The sequence below is a fragment of the Panthera onca genome, chromosome A2 (genome assembly GCF_046562875.1).
Source record: "Panthera onca isolate mPanOnc1 chromosome A2, mPanOnc1 haplotype 2, whole genome shotgun sequence".
Taxonomy (NCBI): Eukaryota; Metazoa; Chordata; class Mammalia; order Carnivora; family Felidae; genus Panthera; species Panthera onca.
This window is the reverse complement of record NC_138340.1, coordinates 123,189,801-123,202,017: the sequence shown is the minus strand read 5'-3', so window position 1 is coordinate 123,202,017 and position 12,217 is coordinate 123,189,801. Positions and strand designations below refer to the sequence as shown.

The following is a 12,217-nucleotide window of genomic DNA, read 5'->3' as shown; positions in this document are numbered from 1 at the left end:
TGATATTTAAAGTGAATGAAACTTGTGTTTCCACTTAATGACTGATCTCATTTTTCTTCACAAAGGTGGTGTTCATAAATATAGGGGATATTAATTATGACTCTGTCCACATGACAAATTATTTAGACGCTTATCAGAGGAGGGTAAAGTGCCCTGCTGAGAAGCTTTAAGGGTAAGGTTTTCTAGAGCAGTTCTCTGAGGAATTTTCTTGATCCCCTCTTTTGAACTCCCTTGTTTGTTAGTGTCTAAAGTTAAATATCTTTCTTAATAAAAACTAACCCTGTTGTTACCTTCTGAAATCCTGTCTTGGCTTTGGCCCTATCCATCTGAGCATAGTGGTTTTATGTTAAGTGGTTGGGGTGCATTTATGTGTTTTAAGACAGCCTGATAAGTGGAAGCTTGAACCAAAAGGACGTACACAGGTTTGGAAGTCAGACATTCATGCCTCTTAATGTGTGGGTGCAAGCCACTTTCCACCTTGAGGCATAAGAAATTACAAATTGCTTAGGTCCTCTCCAGCTTTATTCAAATGCACTTAATCAAAATGATGAAGACATCTGTCCTCATTTAGACATTGAGAGCAGCAATGGAAATATAGACAGAGAATATAGGCAGAGTGAATATAGACAGAGTGAAGTTGCTTTTATTTTCTTACAAAGATCCTCAAACATAGTTTAATGTGAAATCCCCCAGAGGATTAGCTGTAGGTTGGACATATTCTGTGGACATATGTGCCTTGCTTTTATTGCATTGTCTGCTTTTCTTTTTCAGTCGCAAATGAAGCTGGAGACAAGCCTGCCAGACCACTTGCCCGCTTCTCTCGTGAGTAGATCTTGTTTCACTCCTTTCCTGGGCTCCTTCAGAGGCTTTATTGCCTGCGCAGTCCACACTTGTAATCCTGCCAGCTGTCAGTAAAACACTGTCGATAATAGAGTAATATAGGAAATGTCTTTAATGGGTTAATATTTCATTTGAGCCCCATCGTGGGTGAGCTATTCATTGCTATTGCCCTTTCAACCCTTAGAGCTGTAGTTTATCCAACTGTGCTTTAGGGTTTTGCTCTTCAAAGTGGGGTCCGTCCTGGGAGCAGGAGGATTGGCATTGCCTGGGGACTTTTAGAAATGCAGAGCCCCAGACCCACTGAATCAGTATCTGAATTTAACAAATCCCTAGGTGATTTCTGTGCACATTTGTGTTTGAGAACTGTTGCCCTGGGAGTCCTCTCAGAGAGTTCTGCACTCAGGGGCGGGCTTTTTATGACGACAGCATGAGGAAGAGTATGTAAAATGCTTGTAGTTGCCAAGGTCCACACATGTGTGAAAGCATCATCACCACCCACAGTGGATTTCTGGACTAGCTCCACTGGCTTTACCTTATTTAGGTGACATTTCGAAGCTTGTGTGAAATTTACCTCACTTAGGTGACATTTTGAAGTTTGTGTGAAATTTACCTCACTTAGGTGACATTTTGAAGCTTGTGTGAACATTGTGAAGATAGGTTGAATGCTTTTCCTTGGGCACAGGGATCCCTGTAAGGGCCTTGGAGCTCCCCATCAATTTCACTTGACTCTTTTGTCTGTAGGTCTTGATCATTAGTGGGAGAACGGGAGTCAAAAGCCTCTCAGTGTTTTCTGTGCCAGGGTGATCAGCAAACTATGCGGCAAGTGAATGCTCTCTCTGGAATGAAAACCCAGATTGCACCAAGGGAGCAGAAATACCAGAGGTTGAGCGGGGCTGGGTGGAGATGCTCCCCAAACCAGACAGGCATGGAGTGAAGAAATGGTGGAGCAGAAAATCAAAACAGGAGGATTTTTCTTTCCAGCACCAGCACGACTTGCTCTTTCACTTAGAGTAATTTCGCTGAAACTTTCTGGGCCTCAGTTTTCTCCCTCCGAAAAATAGGGAATCCATACCCATCTTCTCTCCTTTATAAAAAAAGGTTACCTTCTTTGGAAGTCATGGCACACAAATTCCCTGTCACGGCCTTATTTCCTAAGGTGGATCAAGTTTTGGGTGTGGATACCGCCATAGTAAGCCTTAATGTGTAGAATCAAAAGTATTTTTCTATTTAGAGGGCCTTCTTCTAAATTCTGCCTTCCAGTTCTTTTGGGAAGGCTTCAAAACTTTGGGATTGGTTCCTAGAAATGGCTTTTATAGAACTGTAATGATAGATGATAATGCGAGAGCATTAAGTGCTCACATTTTAGAAGGTGTGTAATAAAACACTCCTTTCTCACTTCCCTCCTACCTGGAACCATTACTTCCCAAAATAAGCATTTCATCCCACGGCTCAATGAAGATGATGAATATGCTTTTAGTCCCTTTGTTTCTTGATCTCCCAAGCAGTAGTCAGGCAAGTTAATAAGCTGAAATGGTAACCCAGCCACGCTGGGAACACTGTGCTGTGTGCATCTCCTCGGGAGTGCCTGAAGTTTTGATGCTCATCAGGAGATGTAGGAAGGGGAGGGGATGGGGGCCTTTCACCGTGAAGCCAGAATGAAACCTGGAGCAGCCGGTCCCTTCCCAGATAGAAGAGGGTGACTTCACTTGTAAATGGCTTCCACAACTTCTAAGTTGTGTGTCTGGGTTGAAAAGAGGATATGTCACTTGAAAGCTTATTAGTAGGAGATAAGTGAAGAGATGAAAGAAAAAATATCCTTTTAGGAAAAAAAGTAATTAGTGACAAACCAATTAAGTTGGGCTGATTCTGTGATTCTGGACCAAAAAAAAGGGAAAAAAATTCCTGCCAGTGCATTGTCCTGGAAAAAAAAAATTAGATGGCACATTAGCTACTAAATTTTTTTGTAGCAAATACTAGGTGGAAAATATGAGGTGGATTTTAGGAAGAAAAAATATTTTTAAAGTTTATTTCTTTATTTTTGAGAGAGAGAGAGAGAGAGAGAGAGAGAGAGAATCCCAAGCAGGCTCCAAGTTGTCAGCACAGAGCGTGACATGGGGCTTGATCCCAAAACCTGTGAAATCATGAGCTGAAATCAAGGGTTGGGTGCTTAACTGCCTGAGCCACCCAGGCACCCCATATATATAGTTTTTGGCAGAGGCTCTGGGGATTGAACAGGGCATAATGAAGAAAACAATTCTTAAAAAAAATTTTTTTTAAACGTTTATTTATTATTGAGAGACAGAGAGACACAGAGCATGAGCAGGGGAGGGGCACAGAGAGGGAGACACAGAATCCGAAGCAGGTTCCAGGCTCTGAGCTGTCAGCACAGAGCCTGACATGGGGCTTGAACTCACAAACCGCGAGATCATGACCTGAGCTGAAGTTGGACACTTAACCGACTGAGCCACCCAGGTGCCCCAAGAAAAAGATAACTCTTAATGTAGCATTGTCTAATTGAGACTTTACTTACCAAATTGAAAATGACCTTGAAGGTGTGCTATGGTGTGAATGGAATGTTCACTTTGGGAAGAGTGGAAGGATTTGGTTGACAGACTTTTCTTTGGAGGCCAGAAGATGAAATACTGTGACACTCTAATTTTGCCCCCACTGAGACACACAGAAAGCCCTGACAGTGTGCACCACCCAGCATGGATTTAGGCTAGATGGGAGTGGGCAATGAGAACATAGGTTGGAGATGCTCTGAAAGCTGGACTCAAGAGGTGGGGTGGTCAGCAGAAAGAGCTCAGGGTGGGAAGGAGGGGAGCTGGTCCACTGGCCTCCCAAGTCATCCCAGGGGTTTCATTCCCTTTGTGGGGTCTCACATTCTGATTCCTTATTCTTCTGGAATATGCTGCTCATTTCTCCAGAGATTTTGCCCATGCTTGAATCAATATACTTTTCTTGGCTTCCCCATATTGCAACAGAGGTGAACTGTGTTGATTATATTAAGAGATCCCAAAAGAGAAGCAGAGGGAAGTAGAGTGTAGAACTCATGAAAACATCTAGCATTTCCAAGGGCTGGTTTCTGATCATGCTTGACCAGTTGATTTGCCAGCCTTGCAGGCCTTATTCTGGTCACTTCTGCAATACAACCCATCCCCGGCTTTCTTCTTGGAACCTCTGTCTCTCAGAGGCTGACACCACCACCCAGAACCACTGAACCTTCCTCAAAGAAGTTGATGCCAAAGCCCATGGGTCAAGCTCAGTTCCTGTCACCTTTAGACTGGAGACACTTCATATGCCATGAAATAGCAGTGCTGTGGTTGTGGACTCTGTGGAGTGACTCCTGTGAGTCTCTGGATCCTATCATGGCCCCTTCATCACCCCGTCCCCATCATTTTATGCTTAACAGTGGCTTTTGACCTTAATCAGAGCATTTGACTAACAGCCACAGGCATGGAGAGTAACCAGAAAGTCATTCTTCTAGGAATGGAGGTGAGGAAGGAGAAGGAAGGAGACAGGGAGGTGGATGAGATTCCAAAGCAGTGGAGAATATTATCTTTCCCTCCAAAACCTACAGAAAAATGACAGTGTCCAAGAGAATGAGGAACTGAGGGTGACCCTGACTGTAAGGTACTGTATGAGTCCAAGGCACGTTGGCTTTGGGCCAGCAGATGGTTTAGAATGGCACCCATTATGAGGCTAGCTGTCCTGGGGCTGGAGGTCCTGTGTGTGGGGACTTCTTTCCCATGCATCAGAGCCAGGGTCAGGGTGGGGGCATGAGCCTGTAGAGCACCTCACCTTGGTCCTGCATGCAAAACTCTCTGACAACCAGTGTCTCCATTTTACAAATGAGGACAACAAAGTTGGGAGAAAACACTGAGAATTTCTCACTGATGGAATTCTAGGTCTCCTAACTCCAAATCCTGGCTGTTCCCAGTGCACATTACTTCTTGGTCTAAGGGCTGGGTTTGCCAGCTCTGTAGCTCAGAGACTAGGGGGTCTGCCTTCTTGGTAGTGGAGATGCTCAAACTTTAGCTCAGGGCAGGCATCCTAGATCTACACCATAGTGGCCGTCACTACAGTTGGTTCCATCTGGGTTGGGAAGACCTTTTCCTCAAACATCCCTTCCACCAGCTCACTGATATCAGGAATTCCCTCAAATAAGGGAATCACTTGAAGACTTGAAATGCAAATTCTCTCCAGAGTGAGGACACAGGGTTCATTCTTATTATGGTGAAAATGATTGATATCAGACCTTTTAACTTTTTCCCCCAGACACCTGAAAAAATATTCTCAGTGTGTAAACGGAACAAAAGAGAGGCAACCTGGGGTCAAGCCAAGAGGGGTCTTTGTACTAGCCTAAAGAGTGGACCCTGATTATGGGGAAGCCTTTGAAAGGTTTTCACACTTGGCTGGCAACTCAGCCTTCTGTTGGAGATGGAGGTGACCTCTGGGGACCATGGCTGTGCTGTGAAGAGCTGGACCTTCAGGTGAGGAGCTCCTGGGCCTCCCCTTAGGCTGGGGCTCCTGGACTTCTGGGATGAAGTCAGTTGGTTGTGGGGCTGGGTCCCCTGCTGGCCCAGACATCTGAGATGCTGGCATGGCTACCCTCCAGTGCCATCCTGGAGAGCTTTTACCTGGAGATGTCTGTCTTATGTGTATGTCAGTCTTTCCAGTAGACAGTAGGCTCCTGGAGGCCAAGGGCCCCACCTGGTTGAGCTGTGTACTAACCTTGCCTGGTGTAGGAATAACTGCTTGTTGAGTGAAGACAAAGTAAACTAGGACCCTCCAGCTCTGTTCCCCACTTCTCTTCCTCATCCTCATGTCATAAGCAGGGGAATGTTATCCCACTGCCAGTACACACACTCCTGAAACCACTCCAGAGCGTTTCCTCAAGGGTCTCCCACACACGAATGTCAAGGTGTTCAGAAGCTATTAAGGGCTCAGGCTCTGGTGTTAGGCCTGGGCTTGGGTTCTCTGTCCCGGAATTCTGAATTGTGTGAATTTGGGCAGGAAACTTACCCCTCTAAGTCACACTTTATGCATCTGCATTCCAGGACGATATTATAACTTATTTCCAGAGTGGTTGTGGTTGATCACATGCCAGGGTGAGTGATAAAATACTTAAAAACATGTGACAAGGTCCCCGATCTGTTAGAACAAATATTGGTCATTTGCTCTCTCTCCTCACCCCCTTCATTCTCTCCTTCCTTCCTCCCTCCCTTCCTTCCTTCCTTCCTTCCTTCCTTCCTTCCTTCCTTCCTTCCTTCCTTCCTTCCTTCTTTTCACATATGTTTATTGAAGACTTCTGTGCCGGGCCCTAGAGGCACACACGAGAGTAAGTTTGTTTTCAGAGAGCTCACAATCTGATCAGACAATGCAGAAGTCAGTGGCTCCAGTGTAGTGTGTAGAAGGAAATGCTAGAGATTGTACAAGGAACTTCATGAACCAGATGGAGAGAACTCATCTGACCTGGGATGGGAGTAGATTCAAGGGAGTCCTCCTGGAGGAGATAAGCATTAGCTGAGGTTTGGGGAGTGAGTGGAGGTTAACAGGTAGACAAGGTAACTTCTAATCTTAAAAAAAAAAAAAAAAAGGCTTCAAGGTCCATCCATGGTCATTATACTAAGTGAAACAAGTCATACAGAGAAAGACAAATATGTATGGTCTCACTTACATGTAAAATAATACCCACCCCTGCCCTACCACCAAAAAAGCTGAACTTGGAGACAGAGAACAGATTGGTGGTTGCCAGAGGTAGATAGGGGAGGGGATGTGGGGATGGGTGAAATGGGAGAAGGTGGTCAAAAGGTACAAATTTCCAGTTATAAATAAGTCCTGGGGATGTAATGTATAGCGTGGTGATGATAGTTAATAGAACTGTATAGTGTATTTGAAAGTTGTTAAGAGAATAGATCTTAAAAGTTCTTATCACAAGAAAAGAAAAAAAAATTGTAACTATGTATGGTGACAGACGTTAATTAGACTTTTTGTGGTGATAAGTTCACAATGTATACAAATAAATCATGTTGTTCACCTGAAACTAAGATGTTGTATGTCAATTATAGCTTAAAAAAAAAAAGAAAAAAAAAAAAAAAGGCAGTACTTTTCAGGGCTGCATGCAGTGTTCAGATATGGCCACAATGTGGCAGCAGAAGCCCAGAATTTGGTGTGCATCTCTACTCTAGGAGACTTAAAAGAGGCAGGCATTCAGTGCAGTGGACTTTTGTGGACTATCCAGTACATTGGAAGAGTCTGTGCAGAGGGAGGTGTTGGCCCCAAAACTTGTGTAGTTGGGAAACTCCATTCTAGAGTTTTTATTACTTCTCTAATTGAGGAGAGAATAATTTCTCCCCTGAGATGAGCAATGGTTGGAAAGAAAATAGTGGGATAAAAGCAGTAAGGAAATGGAGTCTTATTTGACCTCTTTTGCTTTTGGAGGTAAAAATCCAGATAGTGTTGAAAACAGATTATCCTATTGAAGAGCTGGAGTAATTTGGGTGGATGGATGTTAAAGCAAAGGGAGGGTCACTTGCTACATTTATATTGGGTATATAATGTGGGTGGGTGAATGATCCCCTTCCTTGGGCAGAGAATGGGCAGGGGCAGATAGGGGTGTACAGTGAGGGTGAGTTCTGTCTGGGGTTGGGATAGAGGGTGAGCCTGCACCTATTACATGGTGGTGCCCATTGTGGAACCCCAGGGCACACTGAAAATCCTGTCTGACAGAGTGCTAGAGTCCAGCCAGAGAACTTTTTGAAATTGCTGGCCACAGCCAGGGAGGCCTGTTGCAAGCATTAGGAGCTTGAGTTGGAGTTGGATGGGTTATGGAACCATAATGATGAGAAGAAGGAGGAGATAAAATGGGTGGGAAGAAGGGCCGAGAGATGCCGTGAGCAGTGGGCTGTGGCTGGTGGCTGGGTGTTCAGTGTTTTCAGGAGCATGTACTGGGAATGAGCTAGAGCTGTATAAAGGGCCCAGGACAGGGAAGGACCTGGATCTGGAGATTTTCTGATTTGTCTTAAACAAGTCTATTTCTAAAAAGTTCAGATCTTCTATAGAGCTCTAGGTCTCACCTTAACAGTATTTAAGGACTGAATATCTTCATTTCCCACTTGTTTCAGCAGAAACTGGAATTTTAGCTTCAACAATGCCAGTTCTAAAATTTCTATACATGAAGGGTAGTGATCTAGCTCAGTGGTCCTCAAAGTGGGGTCCCTGAAACTTGTTAGAAGTACAAATACTTGGACCCCTTACCAGATTTGCTGAATTGGAAACTCTTGGGGTGGGTCCCAGCAGATGCTAGTGGTGATTCTGATGTATGCCACTTTCAGAACCACTGCTTTAGTTGTGATGGTGGTGGTGAAGGTAGAGGTGGAATCATACAATTAGTATTATTAGCATTATTATTAGTATTTCTCTATAGCCACTTGTAATTAGATACACATACGACAGAGCAAATGTTAACTGCCCTTCTCAAAGAATAGTCTTTTGTTATTTTAAAATAAAAATAATTTTATTTTTATTAAAATAAAATTTTAATAAATTAAAATTTAATGGCTGAAGGTGAGTACGGGGAAGAGAGTCTAAATGTACCCCTACTCAACCCTTGGAACTGGCACTGCTCTGCATCATCTCTTGAATCAAATTCTCCTTCTCTTTCTAAAGCCATTTCCTGCCAACTCCTGGCCTTTCCCCCTTCACAACAAGGTCATTATAAGCCCTTTATTTTCTGGTCCACTGGCCTCTTGCTTGCACCTCCCAGTCACGTGTACCGTCATCCTGAAACTGCAGTTTTTGTCATGACATATTTGTGTTTCAGAACCATAGACAGTTACTCCCCAACGTTTGTTCACCCAAGATCCTTCTGCCTGGCCACAAGGGGTTCCAGATTGTATCTTACTCCTTTTCTCCATCTCTTTCATCAGATATAGTTATTATCAGCCAAGCAAACCTGTTTGGTTCAGTAAACAGATATATCAACCCATTATCTTACATTTGAACAATTTCAAGTTAGACTAGAACTTAAAAATTATCTAGTCCACCTCACCACCTCATGTAAAATCCAAATCCTCTTTATGGCATCCCCGTCAGGGTGTCATGAGCTCTCTGCAAGAACTGGTCTAATGGGGAAAACTCAGCTTGTCCTGGAAAGGGTTGATGGTTATGGTCATAGTGAAGGCTCGGAGTATAATTGTGTTTGGGGAACTGAGACTCACTTTGATTTTCTCTTTTTGAATGTGTATGGTTAGGTCTTTGAATATATCCACTGTATCACTTGGTCCCCAATATGTTGGCCATTGGTTCACCAGTGGACTCTCTGATGATGCTATAAGTAGCTTCCAGGAGCTTGTGGATGGTATGTAGCCCACACGTCAGCTGGAGGCTCTTGGCCCATTGAGATCTAGGTAAATAGGCCCAAATTGCTATTGTGTGCCCTTTGGAAGTTCAGAGTGCTCCTTCATGTTTCTGTGAATACCTGGGTTGACCTACTATTCTCCTTGACCTGATTTCCTACCTCTGTTGATTGTTTCCTTCTATATGCTCTGGCTGTCTTATCTGCTCTGACATAGACTCAGATGTGGAGCAAAGCCCCTTCTCTTCTTTTGGAGTAACCAAAGGCTGTTGGTCAAAGCAGAACTTGACTGAAGATGAGAGATCCACGAGAGAGATTATGATATGCCATTGCATGCAGACAATTATAATTCACAGTCCTGTTCTCAACAGCCCTTTCATCCATCCCACCACTGATGATTTTTTTAAAGACCACTTTGCCCATGTAGCTCCTGGCCTTCCACCCCTTAGTCCTTCGCCCTAGCCTCCTCCTTTCTTTGCCTGTATTTCCATTTCTCTCTTAGGAATTGAAAGGCCCTCCTCCCAGTTTCTCACACAGAGTAGCTTGATCATCACATTAATTGCATTGGTATCTGCTGACACTTTTGCCTTCAGCATTTCATCTCTACTCCTTTTGACTTTTTTTTCCCTTCATGCAGACTAATTTCGTTTTCCCTAGGGAGAATTGTAATCCAGCTTGTTGAGATAATAGCAAATATTTACTTCTTACTACATATGTACAGGTTTACACAATTTAAAAATCTTATTAGAAATTTTTTGTGTGCAATGCAACCTCAGGGAGGGTAAGGAAGATATGGGTTGGCTATTGCATGCCAAGAACCTCCTCCTTTCCGCTCTCAATGTATGCTCCTTTGAATAAAGTTAGGGTGAAGTTTCTGGTTTCAGCGAAAGGTGGACTAGGGTAGCCTGAAACCCCTCCATTTTTATAAGCATGTAGAGATACTGAGTAAAATATTTTTAAAAATACTTTAAAGTGCATAGTTAAATTTGTAATAAAGAAAGGGAACTCTGCAGGTGTAAATGAAGGAGGAATTTAATATTAGTACAGCAAGCTGTACACATGCCTGCTGATTCTGCAGCTATGCTGTGTGGCGGTGATGTTGCCAAGCCCATGGGATCTAGTAGTGTATATGTTGACATCCACATGGGGTAAGGATTTCAGGCCTTGGGCAGAGTGGGGAGTTGGATCTGAGACTTTTGCCTGACCTTGGACTCTTAAAACTTAGATGAAATGGATCATTTCCTTGAGAAACACAAGCCACTACAATTTGCCAGTTGTGAAATAGCCAACAGCTTTATAACTATTAAGAAAATTGAATTAGTAATTAAAAATTCCCCCAAAGAAATCTCCACACCCAGTTAGTTTAACTGGAAAGTTCTACTAAATTTTTAAAGAAAAATTAACACCAATTCTACATATTCCCTTCCAGAAAATAGGGAGGAGGAAATATTTCCCAATTCATTTTATGAAGTTAGTATTACTCTGATACCAAAACCAGAGAAAGACTATAGACCAATATCCTTATGAATGTAGATATAAAAGTTTAAACAAAATATTAACAAAATGATTCAACAATATAAAAAGAATTGTACATCATGCCTAGTGGGGTTGATTCTCTTTCATCATTGAAAATTAATGTAATTCACCATACTAACAGGCTAAAGAGGAAAAAAATCACATGATCATATCAATTGATGTCAAAAAAGCATTTGATGACGTTAAACAGTCATGATAAAAGCTCTTAGGGAAAGAGGAATATACGGGAACATCCTCAATTTGATAAAGAGCATCTACTACAAACCTACAGCTAACGTTATTCTAAGACTGATACTTTCCCCCTAAAATTGGGAACAAGATGAGGATATCTACTCACATTCTTTTATCAACATTGTGTTGAAAGTTGTAGCCAGTGCAATAAGGGAAGAAAATGAAATAAAATGCATACAGTTTAGAAAAGAAGAAATCAAATTGTCTCTGTTTGCAGAAGGCATGATTGTTTATCCAGAAAATTGTCAAGAATCTATCAAAAGCCTTCTAGAACTAATAAGTGAATTCAGCAAGCTTATAAGATATGAGATAAACATAAAATAATCAAAATTAAAAATAAAGTAGTATTTTCAATTGCTCAAAAAAAGTGAAATGTATAGGTATAAATCTAACAAAACATGTATATGAGACTTACACGTGGAAAACTACAATGGTGATGAAGTGTCAAAGAAAATCTAAATACATGGAAAGATAGACTGTATTCATGGATTGGAAGAGTCAACATAGTGAAGATGTCAGTCCTCCCTAAATTGATATACAAATTTAACACGATTCCTATGAAAATCCCAAGGAGAGTTTCTGTAGATATAGACAAGATCGTTTCACAATTTATATGGAAATCTCAAAGGAACTAGAGTTGCTAAAACAATTTTGGAAAAGAAGAATGAGGTGCAAGGAATCAGTGTATTCAATTTCAAGCTTAAAGTATACCTACAGTAATAAAGACTAGGTGGTACTGGTAAAAGGATAGATTCATAGGTCAATGGAACAGAATAGAGAAGCCAGAAATAGATTCGCACAAATATGCCCAACTGATTTTTGACAAAGGCATAAAAGCAATTTAATAGAGCTAAGATAGCCTTTTCAACAAATGGTGCCAGTGTATTTGGACATTCATAGGCAAAAATACAAACCTCAACCTAAGTCTCAAACTTTATACAAAAATTCACTCAAAGTGGGTTATGAACTTAAAGATAAAACCTTATGCTATGAAACTTTTAGAAAAAAAAAAAGAAACAGAAAAAAGTCACGGGATTATAAGGGTTGGCAAGAAAGACTTGGAACTAAGAGTATGATCCATAAAAGGAAAACATTGATAAATTGGACTTCACTAACACTAGAGAAACCTTTGTTCTGCAAAAGACCCTGTTAAGATGTTGAAAAGACAGGCTAGAAAGTGGGAGAAAATATTTGCAAATAATTATGCTATCTAACAGAGTTCTAGTATTATATAAAGAATTCTCAAAACTG

General features: G+C 41.9%; 1 protein-coding gene across 7 annotated transcripts in view; it reads left to right on the top strand.

Moving 5' to 3' along the window:
• PDE1C (phosphodiesterase 1C) overlaps window positions 1-12,217 on the top strand; it is a 505,372-nt gene that overhangs the window by 92,104 nt on the left and 401,051 nt on the right. For all 7 annotated transcript variants that reach the window (XR_014137301.1, XM_078440786.2, XM_078440784.2 and 4 more), the window contains exon 2: window positions 772-822. Coding sequence is in view for 6 of the 7 variants with exons in the window: in XM_078440786.2 (XP_078296912.1) it covers window positions 772-822 (51 nt within the window). In the remaining variant the exon portion in view is untranslated. The remainder of the gene's footprint in view (window positions 1-771; window positions 823-12,217) is intronic.